General features: G+C 41.4%; 1 protein-coding gene across 1 annotated transcript; it reads right to left on the bottom strand.

Annotated features, from left to right (window-relative positions):
* Positions 1-1,041: 1,041 nt before the first annotated feature.
* Positions 1,042-17,946, bottom strand: AUNIP (aurora kinase A and ninein interacting protein). The gene is made up of 3 exons (XM_063104934.1): positions 17,872-17,946; positions 3,363-3,504; positions 1,042-1,883 (listed from the first exon to the last, which is right to left on the bottom strand). The coding sequence occupies exons 1-3, from the start codon at positions 17,944-17,946 to the stop codon at positions 1,042-1,044; spliced, it is 1,059 nt and encodes a 352-aa protein (XP_062961004.1).
* Positions 17,947-18,384: the final 438 nt, after the last annotated feature.

Genomic DNA, 18,384 nt, shown 5'->3' on the forward strand with positions numbered 1-18,384 from the left:
AACTTTCTTAAACAGGCTCTTGGCTTCCCCTCGTTCTTTATAACATCCTGCCCTTATAAGAGAAACCCCACCCCTACCCCCCAAAAACCCTCTGTAGAGATTTTGTCCTAAACTCTTAAAAGCAGTTCTAGCTTACAACTTGCAAGTTTGCCCCCTAGAGGTTGGTTAAACCTCTTAGGTACCACACCTGCAACATGAGAAACTTTCACCTGATGGATAATGAACACAGGTTATATTAGATCAAATTCATATAGGACTCAGGGCAATGACAAAGCATGTACTATTAAAATATTGCTTTTTCAAAAATGAAATTGGTAGTGTTCTAATTACCATCAGAGCCAGCATTGTAAACATTTGCTTAGACCCATAGTTTTATAAAAGGGATTCCCTACCACCTTGTGGAAAGAGTTAATATGGTCATATCTGGATCACTATATAGCTCAGGCTTTTTTAGGGACAGAGATTTAAACATGGAGTTTATAACTTTTAAAATGTACACAAAAATAAAACAAAAAACTTAAACTACCACCATTTTACCTCTCTGTGTCCCCACATCCCCACATACCTGGATTGAGGAGATTGGTCTTAATCATTCAAAAAGATGTCAGGAATAATGGTCCTAAGCTTAAGTTGAGAGGATAATATTACAGCCATTGATTAAAAGAACACACTTCCATAAGAAGCAAGGTCCCAGTCAGGTATGTAAAAGGGCAGAGAGATAGCTCTGTGCAGGCTGAATAACAGGCTCTTTAGTGGAGGGACAGGTACCTGCCCTGCCTCCTCCGTGCTCAGTCATAGACTCATTCAGGGAATTTCCGAGTCACCTCCTTCATGAGGGAAAAGCATGATGCCAATCACACCCTCAATGAGTGGTACTGCCTGCTTTATTTACACAAAGAAAATGCTCGATAATGACAGCTTCACCCCATGGCTCCTTCCCACCTAAAAAAAAAGCACTCCCTCCCCATCCCCAACTACAAGACATTTTCCTACATCTCCGCCATTACAAGGTACTTTTAGAACCAAACCCTCATAAAAACCTTAGAATTGGTGCCTGATAACTTGATTACCTTCAGAGTCTTGGGTAAAGAGCAAATCAGGCTGCAGATTTAACTGAATTGAACTGTCTTGGCACTGAGCCTGAGGGCTGTTAGGAAACTTCCCTAATCCCAGATTCCAGTCATTGGTTACATCTTGGAAAGGAGCTCTAGTGTTGTGGGCAATGACCCGCTGGCCCTGAGAGTCTTCAGTGAAAAGCTGACTCCAGGAGTCCTTGTCATTCTTTTCACTGTCCCAGGAAAAAACAGAAAAAGGACAAGGGCTTTGTTTTACTGATTCTATGTTTTCTCCACTCCAGGATTCCCTGTAAGTTTGAAGGACAGGAGCCTGCCTGTTTTCTTTGTCAGATACTTTACTTTCCAATTTAGTCCTCTTTAAGGGCTGACGGCATTTGCCCCCAGGTGGTTTGATGTGTCTCTCCATGCCCTGATGGTTCTTAGATCCATGAAGCCATTCCCTTTTCCTGGGAGAATCCCTTTCTCCCTCTTTTTGGTCCAGCAAACAAGAATTTTCCAAGTTCTGAGTAAATGAAAATGCCAGTGAGGCTTTACTCTCTCCAGCACAGACTAGGGTGTGAGGCTGAAGTAAGGACAACACAGTCAAAACTGGAGTTCCAATTTTGTTGTGGTCAGAAGTCTGGAGGGACTGAGGAGAAAGTCCATCTTCCTGGATGTCTGCAGGGGTTGAAGTGGCTACAGGGGGTGCCATGCAACTATCCTCCAAACCGTGGATCAAATGATCTAGCTGGGTTGCATCTTTCTTGGACTTGTTGATCTTGCTTTCTATATGAGATGAAACACTCTGCTCACCACCATTTGTCTTTCCTAGTAAAACAGGAGTGAACAAATATTATTCTGTAGGAAAAACTGCCCTGAGCAGCGTTTAACTTGCTTTTTATCAGCTACTATTACTACCTAGTGCAGGGGTCTTACTTAGACTCTTCACCTAACTTTGTAGCTGATCTTCCTGCTTTAAATCTCACTATTCTCTCCTGATTATCTTTCTAAAACACAGATCTTATATTCCCCTACTCAAATATATGGATGCTTCCCATGATCTACCTACTAAAGTCAAATATGACATACAGTCAGTATGAGTTTTCCAGCTGAATTTTCGTTTGTGGGGTTTGTAGGTCATCGGTTTTGCTTTTGTTTTTTATAAATGTGGTTTCTACTAGTGATCCTGGCTAAATATATACTCCTTAAAAAAACATGCTAAACACACACTAGTTTTGTAAGGTCACAAAGATCATATTAACCATCCAACTCTGAGGAACCTTCTGATGACAGTGTGAAGAACATAGGCTCCCCACTCCCCAAAGTTTTCATGAGAAAGACAGTGAAGACACACTTAGGATGTGAAGTCAACCAACTTGTCCATTTTATCAGGTGTGGAATGGATCCTGTTCTGCCTCAAGATAAGGATGAATGACATGGAATTCCCACTCTTCCCAAATTACACCAAGATCTAACTACAACCAGAGCAGAAATGGCTGATTTCCTCTTTCCTTCTCCAATAAGAATTATACTGCAGAAACTATATTTTGTAAGAATTCTCAACTTTGTCTAAAAATTCAATCTAGACTATAAAATATACCAGAATTTGTAAATGGGAAAAGTGTTTTTGAAAAAAATCTGCCCTTGTTACATGGAGCAAAGGGTGTTTAAGTTTTTGTTTGGAGGGAGAGTGCATTTTGAAGGTTTATGGAAAGCAATCCTGAGAATCACTTCACAAGTTAGAGCATTCCTCCCAGTGCCTGCTACTGGTAAGAAACCCTGCTCTGTAAGTCCCAGCCTGCTCTGAGGCAGCTGCTACGTGGAACAGGGACATGCAAGGAAAGAACTGCCAAAGGATGAAGAGAAATAAGCCAACTTTTATGCCATCTTTGTAACAAAAAAGTATCTATGAACCTTTGGTTAATTTGAGAAACTTTATACAGAATATCAATTAACTTATACAGATTACTCACTATGGCCAATCCAATATATTTACCTAACTAATGGCAGGTCAACTCTCCTATACACCCCAAACTCCCAAGTACACCTTTCCTCGCAGATCTTTCGGCAAATGTAAATATTTAATATTAGACTGAGCAGAACAGAACCGGAAAAGTATGTTTGTGAAGCATGTATATATTGCTTTTCAAAAAGCAATGATTTATTTTATAACTTTTCCAATAGGTCAGCTAAATTTAACACAATACACTAGTTTCACCACTTCTCATAAACGTTCCAACATGGAAAAATGAACACACTCCTTTTTGCTCCCTCGATAATGAAGTATTCCCAGATGGGTGACCATACCTGGCTGCAAGGTGAAGAAGGAAGTAATGCTGGTCTGCCGAGCACCTGCAGGTGTAGTACTTCTTTGAGTAAGAGAAATATTAGCCTTTCCCTCTCCAGGAAAATGTGTTAGCATTTTGGTGCCTGGTTTGATTAAATGTGTCTGAGAAAGAGAATAGAAAGAATAATAAAGCCTATTAACAGTACTGTTAGATGAGATTCAATAAACACCAGTGAACCTCTTGGAACCATACTGCACCCTTTGGATTCCATTCATATCCTAGTCTCTAGGTAGTTTGTGTTGGACACCATCTTCCATCATTTCCTCCCATCCTGGGAGTGATTTTTTTCCCTTGGGAATCACATATTACAACTACAGCCCAATCTTTCTGCTTCCCCATGGAAATCAGTCAGGCTGACTAAACAAACAGGATTTGTTGAAGGGATTCCAGAGATGATACACTCTCCTTTATATTTAAGGATAATTAATGATTCTATATCTGAATAGTTGATGCATTTTCAATAGTTTTCAAGTAGTTACATAATGGTTAAAAGCATGGCTTTAGAGTCGCACAGCTTGGGTTCAAATCAATTCCAGTTCTGCCACTGGCATATGTTAGTTGTGTTACTCTATAAATTGCTAATCTCTGTGTCTTGTTCCCCTGTGTGGAATAGGGACAATAATACCTATCCCACAGGGCAGTTATGAAAATTTAGCAAATTAATTCACTTAAAAGGTTTACACAGTTCCTGGCATTCAGTCACAGCTGGCTACCAGTAAGAGGAGGAGCAATGGAACAGCACCAGAACTAGAAGATGTGCATGAGAGATTTGGGAAGTGAGTTTTGTCAACTAGCTATAAATATAATATTGTCCTTATTTAGTGTGATTTGTTTTTACTTCCATTTGCTTGTTAAGGAATGCCTGAGAAGTGGGGAGAATAGGATTATATTTAATTCAATTTGGTTGTGACTGCCATAGAAGAATGAGATTTGTCAATATTCATGCAACAAGTTGAAGGTAACTCTGAAACTCAAACCCAAATTAACAATTCTAGCTCAAAGTTGACTTCATTTTACTTTTACATTTGGAAACTAAGTTGCTCTGTAAGGGGTTAAAAGAACAAGGAAATCTTGGATGTAAAATTCATAGTATGACTTGTTAAGAGTACTAGCACAGAACTTTCACCATACACAACTAGAAAACGATCAAAGATACATGAAAAAATTGATTTTAAACAGCAGACAACAGGCAGTACAGAACTGTGATCCCTGAGAGAAGAAAAACAGCCTGGAAGCACTTTCCAGACCAAAATGTATAACCAAGCAGAACACTGCGATCTTTTTTTTTTTTTTTTTTTTTTTTTTAATTTAAAAAGACCGGTAAGGGGATTTTAATCCTTGGCTTGGTGTTGTCAGCACCACGCTCAGCCAGTAAGCTAACCAGCCATCCCTATATAGGATCCAAACCCATGGCCTTGGTGTTATCAGCACTGCACTCTCCCGAGTGAGCCACGGGCTGGCCCCTAGCACTGTGATCTTGATGAATTGAGTAGATTGAGATTGGAATTTGGGGAAGCTGAGATGGCTGGAATTTGATGTAAAGAGAAAGACCTCCAGAAATCTGCACAGATCCCCCTTCAGTCCATTACTGAATACTAAGTTGCACATGTATTAGGTTAAACCCCAGGAGGCCAGGCAAGGAAACTGCAAGCTGGAATTGCAAGCTGATATATTTTCAAAGCTCACACAAGGCTGGGAGACGTCTGAGTTCTCACTAGCCGAAGTAGAAGAGATAACCCTGAATTTTCACTAGCTGAAGTAGAAGAGATAACCTTGAACACCAGAGGCATTCAGTAAAGCTCTCAGAAGAATCACCCCTTAGTAGTAGACCTAAAGTAGCCGTACAGCAAAAACTACTCCAAAGCCCTCCTTAATAAATCTTAAAAGCAAGCTTTTAAAAGTATCAGGCAGATCAGCAAGTAACTACCTGCCAAAACAAAGTTCAATATCTTTTATAAACAAAATCCAGACATTCGACAATGTAGCACTCATGATGCCTAGCATACAATAAAAAATTACTAAATGTGTTAAGAAACAGTACCCACATTATAGTGTATCTATAATTGGGGTGAATGGGTATCAGTTAATAGAAACAGACCCAGAAATGTCAGAGATAACAGAATTAGCAGACAAGGTCATAGTTAACTTAAAATAGTTACTATAAATATGCTCAAGAATTTAAAGGAAAATATGAACTTAAGGAAATAGAAGAAAAATTCACTAGATAGGCTCAACAACAGATTAAAGACTACAGAAGAAAATAACAATGAACCTGAAGATATAGCAACACAAACTATACAAAATGAAGCAAAGAGAGAAAAAACTGAGAAAGAATAAAGTCTCAATAATCTGTGGCATATAAAGCACACTGAGAATATAGGAATAAACAAGCCAAAGTGTTTTTCTTATACTCTCACTCAGGAACAATCAACACAGAAGACTTGTGAACAAATGTGTGGGAGTTTTTCCCCACCAGCAAGCAAGCAATTCTGCAGTGGACACCAACTGAGTGTCCTCTAATTCAAGTCTGACACTATCTACCTGGAGACAGCGTTGGATCCCAGAGGTTGAGGGCCCAGCCCACAAAACTGCCCCCGCTTCAGATACCAGTTCAAGTCCAGGCCTTCAGAACTTCTAAATGACTGGTTTTGAGTTGGTGTTCCCATGACCCCATCTTTGGGTTCGATTAATATGCTAGAGTGGCTCACAGAACTCAGGGAAACACTTATGCTTACCAGTTTATTATAAAGAATATTAAAAAGGATACAGGTGAAGAGAGAGATGCACAGGGCAAGGTATGGAGAAAGCGGTGCGGAACTTCCATGCTTGCCCCAAGGGCACCTCTCTCCAGGAACCTCTACATGTTCAGCTATCTGGAAGCTCCCCAAGCCCAGTCCTTTTGGGTTTTTATGGAGGCTTCAGTATATAGGCATGATTGATTAACTCATTGGCCATTGGTGAAAAACAACCTTCAGCCCTTCCACCCACCCCAGAGGTTGAGAGTGGGGCTGAAAGTTCCAACCCTCTAATCCTGCCTTCATCTTTCCAGTGATCAGCCCCCACTTGAAGCTACCTAGGGGCTGCCAGCCATCAGTCAAGTCAGTATGCAAAAAGACACTCATCATCACTTTGGAGATTTAAAGGATTTTAGGAGTTGTATGCCAGGAGACAAGATGAAGACCATATATATATTTCAATCATATATACATATAATTACAGCCTCAAAAAACAAGGTGGAGGAAAACAAAATATATTTGAAGAAATAATAGCCAAAATATTTTCCAAATTTAATGAAAACTGCAATCAACTGTAACAGATTATCTTCTTCAAAGATAACCAATACAAGATCTACCATTTCACATGTTTTTATAATGTGACCATGACACTCATCTCATCAGGTGGTCAAGTCCATATTCCCTCACCTTGAATTTGGGAAGAACTCTGTGACTACCTTGACCAATAAAGGTGACAGAAGTAACACTATGTGGTTTCCAAAACTAGATCATAAAAATGCCATGCACTTCTGCCTTACTCTCTCTTGAGATGCTCACTCTTAGAAGCCGGCCACCACGTTACAAAGAAGCCCGAGTTGGAATATGGTTCTCTAAATTTCATGGGAGTTACTTCCTAGATATGTGAAATAATGTCAGTTAGTATGCCAACGAATATTTGAGGACCTATATGCTAGATACTAGGAATATAGTGATGAACAAAACAGACTGTTTCTGCCCTGGTAAAGTTTACAGCTTAAGAAAGGAAATAAACAGACTATACATGGTTAAATTACTACAAATATGCTAAGTCCTACAAAGAAGGTTCACAGAAAACTATAGGCTATCAGAAAACAGTAAGACCTCAATGAGCAAAACATCTGGGAAAAAACCTTTTTACCAATTGGCTATACTTAGCAGGACCTGAAGGTTGTTCCTTCCTTAAGTCAGAGTGATGTCAGAAGTGATACTGTCCTAGTTATAGCTCTCTTAGAAAACCCGTGGCTTCAGGGATCTATGTTTATCTCAGTAAAATGTTAAGACTCTAAGTGAGAACTGAGAGGGATGCAGATACGAAGTTCTTTAACTGATTATCCCTACCTCACAATAAAAGCAGCTTCTGTGGGTACTTTACACAGTATAAAAAAGCCTATCTAAAGAACCAAACCCCTTAGTAAGCCATAGCTTAGATATTAACAATTCTTACCCTATAAGAATGCCATGAGAGAACCTAATTTCAAGGAACACATTTCCCTCCAAATCAAAGAATCTAGTCCTTTGGTATATCACATTCATGGTCACATTAAGTTTTCTTCTTTCAGGGTGGTGGAACGAAAAACTGTCCCTGCTACTGTAGTTATGACAAGGATCCCCTGTGATATGTTCTTACACAAAGTGATGCTTTTTTTCTTTCTGTGGCTGTAAGTTCCCCCTAAAACGTGACCTTTTATGCTCCACAACTCTATTATCAAAACAAATCAGGGATCATATACATAACCCTTCTGACAATTAGAAAACGTTCTCATGCTTCTGCAGCATTTAAATTCAGTTTAGGGGCCGGCCCGTGGCTCACTCGGGAGAGTGTGATGCTGATAACACCAAGGCCACGGGTTCAGATCCCATATAGGGATCGCCAGTTAGCTCAATGGGTGAGCGTGGTGCTGACAACACCAAGTCAAGAGTTAAGATCCCCTTAATAGTCATCTTTTTAAAAAATAAAATAAAATGAATTCAGTTTATCCCTCATTTTATCCTTTTCTTCTCTAAGAATTTATCTACAAGTTTTTCTTAAAGTTTTGCTTCAAACCATAATTCCCTTTTCCTGTGATTTCATTATGGCCTTCAAGTCTCATACATAATTTGATCCAACTTCCTCTTTTCCTAAGTCATTCTGGACTTGAAGTTGTGTATAAAGTCTCATTTTCCACACACTGACATAGCTTGAAAACATGAAAGTGCTATTTAATTCTTTTTGCCATGCTACCTCTTTCTTTATAGTTACCGGGGGCCCATATTCATTTTCTTCCCACCTCTAGAGTCATTAATAGAATCAGGAGAGTGTGGTGCTGATTAATAGAATCATGACCAGGTTTCCTCTTACTCTTTAGTCTCTCAGCATTAATTTGATGACACTTAGGATGAAAACCTTTCTCGTCAGCACTGTCATGCCTCATTAAGTCAGGCTGAAAGGATGATGTTACCTAATAAGCATGAACTACGGAGGACTGTTTAAGGAGTCTAAGCCAAGAAAAGCTGTCAGGATTCTCTAACATCGCTGAACATCTCTTACAACGTAAGTCAGCTCTATTGAATCAGTAACAAAGTATTCATTCCAAACTTGCTTTAAAACTCTTCAAACCCACAGAACTAATAACACACTACCTTAGTTCAGGATCTTTCCTAGCCCTAGACTGTGACGGTAATCTCTTAGCTGGTCAGGCTCTTAGTTGATTTTCTGCTGCTATTAACAGAATATCACAGACTGGGTAATTATTATAATGAACAGGAATTTATTTGGTTCATGGTTCTGGAGGCTGGGAAATCCAAGAGTATGGTGCCAACATCTGGCGAGTGCTGCATTATCCTATGGAAGAAGCAAGCATGTGAGACAGAGGGGGAGGATGGAAGCCAAACTTCATCCTTTTACCAGGAACCTACTCCCACGTTAATGACATTAATCCATTCATGAGGGCAGAGCCCTCATGATCCAAACACTTCTTAAGGTTCCACCTCTTAATACTATCACAATGGCACCTTAATTTCAACATAAATTTTGAAGGGGACATTGAAACCATAGCATTCTGCTCCTGGACCCCCAAAACTCGTGTCCTTCTCGGATACAAAATATATTCATTCCATCCCAATATTCCCAATCTCAACTCATTCCAGCATCAACTCAAAAGTCCAGTTTCATCTAAATGAGATATAGGTGAGACTCATGGCATGATTCATCCTACAGGCAAATTCCCTCGGCTGTGAACCTATGAAATCAAAACAAGTTACACATTTCCAAAATACAATGGTGGGACAGGTATACGATAGACATTCCCATTCTAAAAGGGAGAAATAGACAAGAAAAATGGGGTAATGATCCCAAGTAAGTTCAAAACACAACAGGGAAAACATTACATCTTAAAGCTGAAGAACAATCTCCTGACTCCAGGCCCTAATCCTGGACACACTGGCATGGGGGTCAGGCCCCCAAGGTCTCAGGCAGCCACATCCTGTTTTGTTGGGCACAGTCTATACTTCAGCTCTGCTACAGACTAGATGTCCCTCCAACCTTATCGAAGCTTAAATGCCCACTGTAACTGTTGAGGGTGGGAAATCCTATTATGGTAATTGAAAGGTTGGGTCTTAAAGAGGTGATTAGATTGTAGGACCAAGCCACAGTGAATGGATAAAATATGGTGATCGTGGGTGTGGTTTGGAGGACTTTAAAAAGAAAGTGAAGGAGGAAGTTAGTCTCTCTGCTCCCACCATCTTGCAGTGTGAGACTCCTGGGTCACTGTCACCACCCCATATGTGTTCCTTGGACTTTGGATTTCCCAGCCTCAGAAACTGTAAGCAATAAATTTCATTTTCTTACAAATTACCCAGTTCCAAGTATTTTGTTATAATCAACAGAAATGGACTAATACCAGCTCTCTTGGGTTGAAGTCTCTTGCCTGTAACTCTCAGGATACAGTACCATGCTGGTAGCCCTTGTGGTTTTGGGGGTGGCCCCATTTCCATGGATCCACTAGGAATTGTCCTAGTGGGAACTCTATGTGGTGGCTCTGTCCCTGCAGCAGGTCTCTGCCTGGGACTGAGGCTGTCCATGACATCCTTTGAAGTCTACATGGAGGAAGCCATGCCTCACAGGTCTTGCCTTTGTGTGCATGCAGAAGCTGATCTGTCACTCTGGAAGGTATAGGTGGTAAGCCTTGGCAGTGCCCACATGGAAACTTTGTGCTTGGAATTCTCTTAAACTCTGCCCTATGTGCCCCTGCCATTGGCTGATTTTCATTTATATCTCTTTGCTGTAATAAACTGTAAACATGAGTATAAGAGCTTTCAGAGAGTTCTGAGTCCTTCTAACAAATTATTAAACCTGAGAGTGGTTTTGGGGACCCCAAACTTAAAGCTGGTGTCAGAAGTAAGTGTGGTCTTGGGGACTCCCTAACTTTCACTTCCTGTTTTACAAACATCTCATGTTTTCTGCCTATGTGGCACTATTCATACTGTCCCTAGAATTCCTACTCCACCCCCATTTCTTCCCAACAAAATCTGACCCTTGCTTTGTCTACCTCTAATGCCACTGTTTTAGTCTGTTTTGTGTTGCTATAACAGAAATACCTGAGACTGGATAATTTATAAAGGAAAGAGGTTTATTTGGCTTATGATTCTGGGACAGCTGCATCTGGCACGGGCCTCAGGCTGCTTCTACTCACGGCCGAAAAATATCAGGCAGCTGGTGGGTACAAGCATATCACATGGCAAAAAGAAGCAAGAGAGAGAGAAAAGGTGCCAGGGTCTTTTTAAGCAATGAGATCTCGCAGAACTAATCGAGCGAGAACTCACTCATTAATCCCCCCTCCCCCAAGGAGAGCATTAATCCATTCATGAGGGATCCACCCCCATGACTCAATCAGTTTCCAACACTGCCACATTGGGGATCAAATTTCCACATGAGTTTTGGAGGGGACAACACATCCAAACTCCATGAACTGGTAAGGGGATCTTAACTCTTGACTTGGTGTTGTCAGCACCACGCTCACCCAGTGAGCTAACCGGCCATCCCTATATGGTATCCGAACCCGGGGCCTTGGTGTTATCAGCACCACACTCTCCCTAGTGAGCCACAGGGCCAGCCCAGAAATAGACATTTAAAAAAAATTAATTATAATGATATTTAAAATGTAACACAACTAAGAGGCAGCAAATATACAAATCACATACTAAATCATTTTACCTCTTTAATCATTGTTAAAAACTTTAAGGGCTGGCCAGTTAGCTCACCTGGTTAGAGCATGGTAATGACCACATTAGAGCGTGGTAATGATCGCAACAAGGTCAAGGGTTTGGATCCCCATACTGGCCAGCCACCAAAAATTAAATGTTTTAATATAGAGGCAGCAAAGTTAAAATACAAAATTTGAAAAGCATGTAAATTAAAATAACCTTTTAAAAAATCCATACTAAAACCTATATGTCTCACATGGAAAGCTCTCTATCATGTGTAGTGTAAGGTAAGTAGCATGGGGGGGGGGGACATATATACAAATATATTTATATGTGAAAGGGACCTTAGCCAGAGAATGGCCATCTTTGGGGTAACTTGAGACCAAGCAGAAAATTTCAGTTAGCCATTAACTTAGGAATTGATAATCATCAATTCCTTGTGGTTAGCAGAGTAATTGAGAAACTGACCAGTATGGCTGAACTGCCTGGAAATGAAATCATGCCCCAAAAGGGTCCTTCTCAAAAGTTTATTTCTGTTTATCTCCCATTACTCCCTCTTACGCTGAATTACTTTAGATGTTGTGCACCTAAAATTAAGAATTGAAACTAAGTTTTCTTGTTTTTCTTACCTTTCCTAATCAATTGCAAACAGAGGAATTCCAAGAGAAAGGCAAAGCACCCTAGCTAATTATTAACTCACCTTGCTTAAAGGAAAATTGCATCCACATTAGTTAGAGGTACAAGTCATATTTTCATTTTCCAGTGGTGCTTGACTGAGGTTATTGTCTTTGAGTTCTCCCTAGGAGGTAAAGACTCCAACCCTGAGATAACATCAAGGGTTTGAAGCTGACCAGTTCACCAACTGCAGACTCCATGATGCCAAAGCACCCAGTCCATCATGGGACCTTGACATCTTACTCAGACCCTCTGCAGATCTAGCCTCCCCCTTTGCCTGCAGGACAAAAACCCTTACCTCACCTTCCCACCTCTTCCCCTTTATAAGCCCCAGAACAAGCGTCAGAAGGCAGTATGATTTTAGCCTGGTCACCCCCCAGATGCCAGTTATCTGAATAAACTTCTAATCCTTGCACCAACTTTTGGACCTTGGGGTCATTTGTGTAGTGCGAGAGGGCAAGCCGAGCCTGTTGACAGTAACATATGCACATGTCTCAAAGGACACCAAATTGTTAATAGCTAGCTACCACCAATGAGGCCTTTTGTTTTTCATTTAACACAATTTTACATAATTTGATTTTTTTTTTACAAACGTTTATTACTTTAACAAAGAAAATAAAAATAAATCCAGTATCCTCCATACCAAGGCCTAAGCAATGAGGCCAAGGCTGCCAGACCAGGAAAGAAGAAAACTCACTCCAAACATAGACCTGTATTGTCTACTAGCCAGTCTACAAACCACCCCCCATTCTCCCCAAAACAGCAGACAGTTCTGTGTAGGGATCAAGTGGGAAGAGGCATGTTTTCTAAAACAGTGGCCACTAGCTACTGCCCATCCACCTCTTGTTGGAGTGAGCAGGACTGAAGCCATGTTGAGACCTAAAGCTGCCTGGGCTGCAGAGGGGGTAAGGATTTTAAAAAGGACAATTTTTTCTCTCCACTCTTGCTTCCCATCCCCTGACTTTCTTATCTCCCTAGCTAAGTAGGAAAACAAGGCTGAGAAGCTAATTAGTACTTTGCAAAGCTAACAGTTCTTTCTTTGAGACTTGTAGAGTTTTGAGAAATGATCAAGGGCAAATGACTGAAGCTGACCTTGGGCACCAGCCAAGTACACCAGTGCAAATCAAAATCTTTCAGGGTCCTGAGATAACAGCAAAAATGAGAACAGAAACCAGATGAGGCCTTGGCAAGACCTAGTACCTGACCCATAGAAATGGACCCCTCACCCCTCATAACTCACATCTCCTGCTCTCCTGCTTTTCACTTCCCACATTCCATTCCCTCAAGCCTTCCTTTAAAAACCCCTCAGTAAATGTAAATCTTTGAGATGGGATAGCCTACCATCTCCTTCAGCTGAATACATCTGCTTTTCTAACACCAACCGTTTGACTTCTGAGTTTTTTTTCTTCCCTTTTCAAGGGGGTGGGCAGCCGGACCTGAGTCTGGTAACATCCTGACATTAAAACTCAAAACAACTGTGTGCCTATTTGATAGCCACTCTAGGAAGAGGCAGATTTCCACATTTTGTGAAAGGGGATTTTTAATATTCTGCTCTGGGCTGGAAGTCTTAATGTCATGTAAGAGGAAAGTATAACTTTAACCTGGGCAATTTGCTTCTGCAAACGCTTGCTAAAAATGGGAAAACAAAACTAAAGGCATTTTAAGTAAAGCAGCTTCTAAGAGGTCAGGCAGACCCAGACACACTAAAATTCCAGGAACCAGCCGGTCCCAGGAACTAACCAGCTCCTTGTCTAGAGGCCACCTGGCAGGCCTCAGGGAAGATAAACGATTGAGAAATGCGCCGTTCCTTATCAGGGGTACCAGCCTGCTAAAGCCCACCTGTAAATCTAAAGGCATCACAGATCTATCGGGGTACCAGCCTGCTAAAGTCTACCCATAAATCTAAAGGCGCCACAGATAACCAACAACTCATCCTGTCATAAAGGTCTGTTCAGGAAAAACTATAAAAGGTGCTTGTATTGTAAGCTCTTGGCCGCTTCTGTCCTGAAAAACGGAGCGACCCCAGCATGCTGGATTAAAAACCTCATGTTTATTGCAACGGTCTCTGTCTTATGGTCTTTGTGAGGTGAGCCATCCTGGTGTGTGGGATTTGTGCATGGTGCACGGGTCTTACAGTCAGAGGAACAGGTAATAGGGAACAAAGTTTTTAACAAGTATCTTTGAGAACAAATTAACAAGAAAGGGAAATGGTGTTAGTAAGTGTGGTTATAAAGTCCAGGCCTCTAGAAATCAGAGGAAGAGTACAAAGATCCTGGAGAGAGGATTCCATGCCTGCTATGCACCACATCAATAGGACAAATGTTTTACCATAACACCATTAGGGAAAAAGACATGACTTGGGGTGTAAGAGTTACAGACATAAAGACAAATATTGACTTTCCTCTTCCTTATGAAATATTCCCTCTCTCCTACACTCTTCCTAGATCTCTTCTATTTCTCTCCTCTTTCTAAATTAAACCAATATGCAGGTTTCCAACCAATCCCATGTCATTCAAGAATGTATTTTAACGGTAAAAAATGCTTATTCCTAATTCAATGACTCATTGCACAGTTTGATCATTTTTCATAAATATATACATACTACCCTACCACCCATAAATTAGCCTTTTCCCTGGATATTTGGGGGGGAAAGTTACCATTCTGTGCTGTAATACAATAAAACCCATACTTTTTGCATACTAATTCACAAACTAGAAAAGAACAAAAAGGTTGCCAAGGAAGTAAGATCACTTTAAATTGCTGATTTAACAAACTTAATTAACACAAAATACTGAGGTTGACACAAACAAGTTGCTAGAGCCTCTCTCAGGAATAACTGCAGGGTAGAAAATGTGTTTCAAATTCCCAATGTGACCCAAGTTCTAACTACTGAATAGAATGGAGAGTTCATATTTACTGAACAAAGTTATAATTTTAAAAACATATAACATTCTTTGCCCCAATGATCCCACTTCTAGAAATTCATCCTACAGATACATTCGTACATGTGAAAAAGGATGTGTGTATGAAATTCTCAACAGAAGTGTTTTTAACAGCAAAAATTAGAGACAACACTTCTATGGGCTGAATTGTGTTCCTCCTCCCTCCAAATTCATATGTTGAAGCCCTAACCCCCATGTGATGGTATTTAGAGATGAGTCCTTTGGGACGTAAATTAGGATTAGATAAGGTTATAAGGGTGGGACTCTCATGATGGGATTAGAGCCCTTATAAGAGATGCCTGAGAGCTTGTTCTCTTTCTCTCCACATACAGGCAAGCACCCCCATAAAAGGCTGTGTGAGCACACAATGAAAGGGCAGCTGTCTGCATGCCAGGAAGAGAGCCCTCACCAGAACCAAACCATGCTGGCACCCCGATCTCAGACATCCGGCCTTCAGAACTATGAGAAAATGTGTTCTGTTGTTTAATCCACCCAGCCTATGGTATTTTTGTTTTGGCAGCCCAGGCAGACTGAAATAATACTGTTGCATATAATGGTTACTACTCGATATAGTGGAATAGTATACAATCTTTAAAAAGAATAAAGTAGCTCTTTATGAATGCAAAGGAAATGATCATAAGATGCAGTAAGTGAAAAAAGCAAGTTGCAGAGTAATGTATAATATGCTACTATTTACAAGACAGAAAAGAGATGCAATTGCTTGTACATGCATAGAATATCTCTGGAAGGACACTCAAGAAAGTTTGAGGCCCCTGAGATGGAGCAAGATGGTTATGAATATTAGGGATATGTTTCATTGTATATTCCATACATTTAAATAATGTACCATGTGTGTGACTGTATTACCTATTCAAAAAACATTCTTAAGTGTGAGAAAATAATTTAAGTGATTCATTTTCAGAAATAATTCAAGCCCAGCCCGAAAGCTGTCTGACTGGTCCAGCCCATTCCTGGGGGGTCGCTGAATAGATAAAGTTCTCCTTGAGACAGTAATGAGTTAGCAGCCCTTAATTGTTTACTTCAAAGGGATAAAGTTGTCCTTGAGATGGTAATGAGTTACTAGCCCTTTATTGTTCTCTTCATTCCCTAGTGTTTCCCCTTTCACAGGGTTTCAGTAGGCGTTTTTCGTGGGCTTGTCCTGAGCCCTCAGACAAAGAAATTTCTTACAAGGGGGTAATAAATCGGAGTAATCTTAGACGTCCTACAGGAAGACTGTGCACCCCGTAGTACTCTCAACCAGCATGGAGGAGGCGTGGGCAGGGACTTGGGCACTAGGGAATAAATTACTTGCTACAGCCCTTTTCCGTGTGCCTGCCCTTCAGACACCCAAACCTTGCAAGGCCATAATTAAAGTCTTGCTTCACTGTACCTCGTGTCTCCGTGTCCATCCTTTGGCCTTGGATGGGTGAGGGCATTTGTCACATTAAGTAAAAAAAAACCCAAAAAATAAAAAACCAGTTTTTGTAAAGACATGATCATTTTCATGTCTCAAAAAATGACTTTAGTTGTAACATGTTTTTTATTTTAAGTCCTCAGTTGATTTTGTTCAGCAGGTTGTAGCTACCTACACAAAAGATTCTCATACAGGGTTTAGAAACTTAGGTTAACCACCTCCTCTTTAAACTACTGCCCAATCTATCCAAATCCAGCACATCCTTCAAATCTCAAGTCCTTTTCATCCTTTTCAGTTAAATCTTCCTGATAATCCCAAATCATGGGTAATCTTTCTAACCTCCAAAATTACATTTTCCTTGAGACCAATTATCTGTTCATATCATATTTTGCCTTTTAGTGGTTAAGAGCACTGGCCTTTGCAGCAGTGAGAACTGAGATCAAACCCCTGCTTTCTTGAGCAAATGTCTCAATCTAAGCCTCAATTTTTTCATCTATAAACCAAGATAATGACAGAATCTACTTCACTGAATTCTGGTGAGTACTTGCCATTGATAAGTCATGTAAAGTCCCAGCAAAGTACCTGACACATAGTAAGCACTCAATAAACATTACGTATTGTTCTGTACATCTCTTTTCTTCCCCATAAGACTGTAAGCAACTTCAGGTTAAGAATCCTGCCGTTAGTGTCTGATTTTTGCCTCAGTTTTTCATACGTAAATGTATGTCGTTATACTATCTACCATACAGGGTTGTGCTAAACAAGATAACATATCTAAAATACTTAGCACCCACATAAAATGCTCAATAAACATGAACAATTATTATCTCATAATTTTGTTTCTCTATAATGACTAAAGAGCATCTTGCTTAGGTGACACACCTGGGTGTCATTTCCAACCCCTCCTGGTTTAGTTTCTCAACCTCACTTTCTTCATTCCCAATATGAGTGACAATACATTTAATGCATATAAGTATTTAATACAGTATCTGGCATCCAGTGGATGCTCAATAAATGTTAGGCCGGCTCCCCTCACGGTCTCCAATTTTTTCCCCTAAAGTTACTGGTTCTGGGCGGGTAGATGGCCTGCAACCGGGCAAGTTGGTAGAAACAGGCCCTCGTGGCGAGAACGTCCCAAATTTGCGCATGCACCCACCTCCCAATACTTCAGCCTCTACTGGTAGCCTCCCCGGGGACTCTGAGCTCCTGAGGAGTCTGCTCGATTAAACTCCTCAGAGCAAACGTTCCATCCTCCATGGCTCGAAACCTTGCCGCGCCAGTCTCTCCAGATCCCTCCACAGCCCACCCGTTCCTTCCGCCCCTTTTCTCCCCACCCGTCCCAAATTCCATTTTTCAACCTTTTTCATGCCCCAATCCCTCTCGTCTGTGAATCCCCAAAGCTGTTCCTTTCTCTGTCCCCCGAATTCACCTCCAACACCTCCAGGTCCCCCCCAAACGCCTACTTCTTACGCCTCCAGGCCCTCTCATCCCCCCACGTCCCACCTGCACTTTCTGCTTCTTCAGCGCTGCCGCGTCCAGCCACACGCCGCAGGCCTCCTCGTCCTGGCCTCTCCTCATGGCCGCTAAGGAGACCGAGCGAACAGGACACCGGAACCGGGCTCCGGACGCCTCAGGGAACTGTCCTAACCGCCTCCGCCGACATTCAGATCTCGCGCCAACGCCGGGGGCGGAGCTACGCCGCGGCCTCCCCGGCGCAGGCTCCGCCCCCCGGGTCGACCCCGCCCCTTTCGCCAAGCCCCTCCCGACGAGTTAACAACAGCTGCTCTGGCCTCGCGAGCGCGGGACGTTTTTCCCTTAAGCGAGGCGTTCGTCTCTTTTCCGAGCTTCTCTTTTAAGGGTTGGGTTCCGAAAAGGAAAAAAAAAAAGAGTTGGATTCCGGAAACTGCTGTGTGAACTCTTTCAAACACGTGAGCAATGTGACTTTTCTCTTTGCCGAACTGCACTTTCCCGCTGTAGACATAATTTCCCCGGGGCCCAGGGCTGTCCTTGTTTCAT

Source organism: Cynocephalus volans, chromosome 8 (genome assembly GCF_027409185.1).
Source record: "Cynocephalus volans isolate mCynVol1 chromosome 8, mCynVol1.pri, whole genome shotgun sequence".
Classification (NCBI taxonomy): Eukaryota; Metazoa; Chordata; class Mammalia; order Dermoptera; family Cynocephalidae; genus Cynocephalus; species Cynocephalus volans.

Bases quoted from the DNA above. Each gene is read 5' to 3' on its own strand.
- AUNIP (XM_063104934.1), bottom strand. From the start codon at position 17,946: ATGAGGAGAGGCCAGGACGAGGAGGCCTGCGGCGTGTGGCTGGACGCG. The intron at 3,505-17,871 runs GTGGGACGTGGG...TCTCTTTCTCAG, and splicing joins TGAAGAAGCAGAAAGTGCAG to ACACATTTAATCAAACCAGG. The intron at 1,884-3,362 runs GTATGGTCACCC...CTGTTTTACTAG, and splicing joins CTTCTTCACCTTGCAGCCAG to GAAAGACAAATGGTGGTGAG.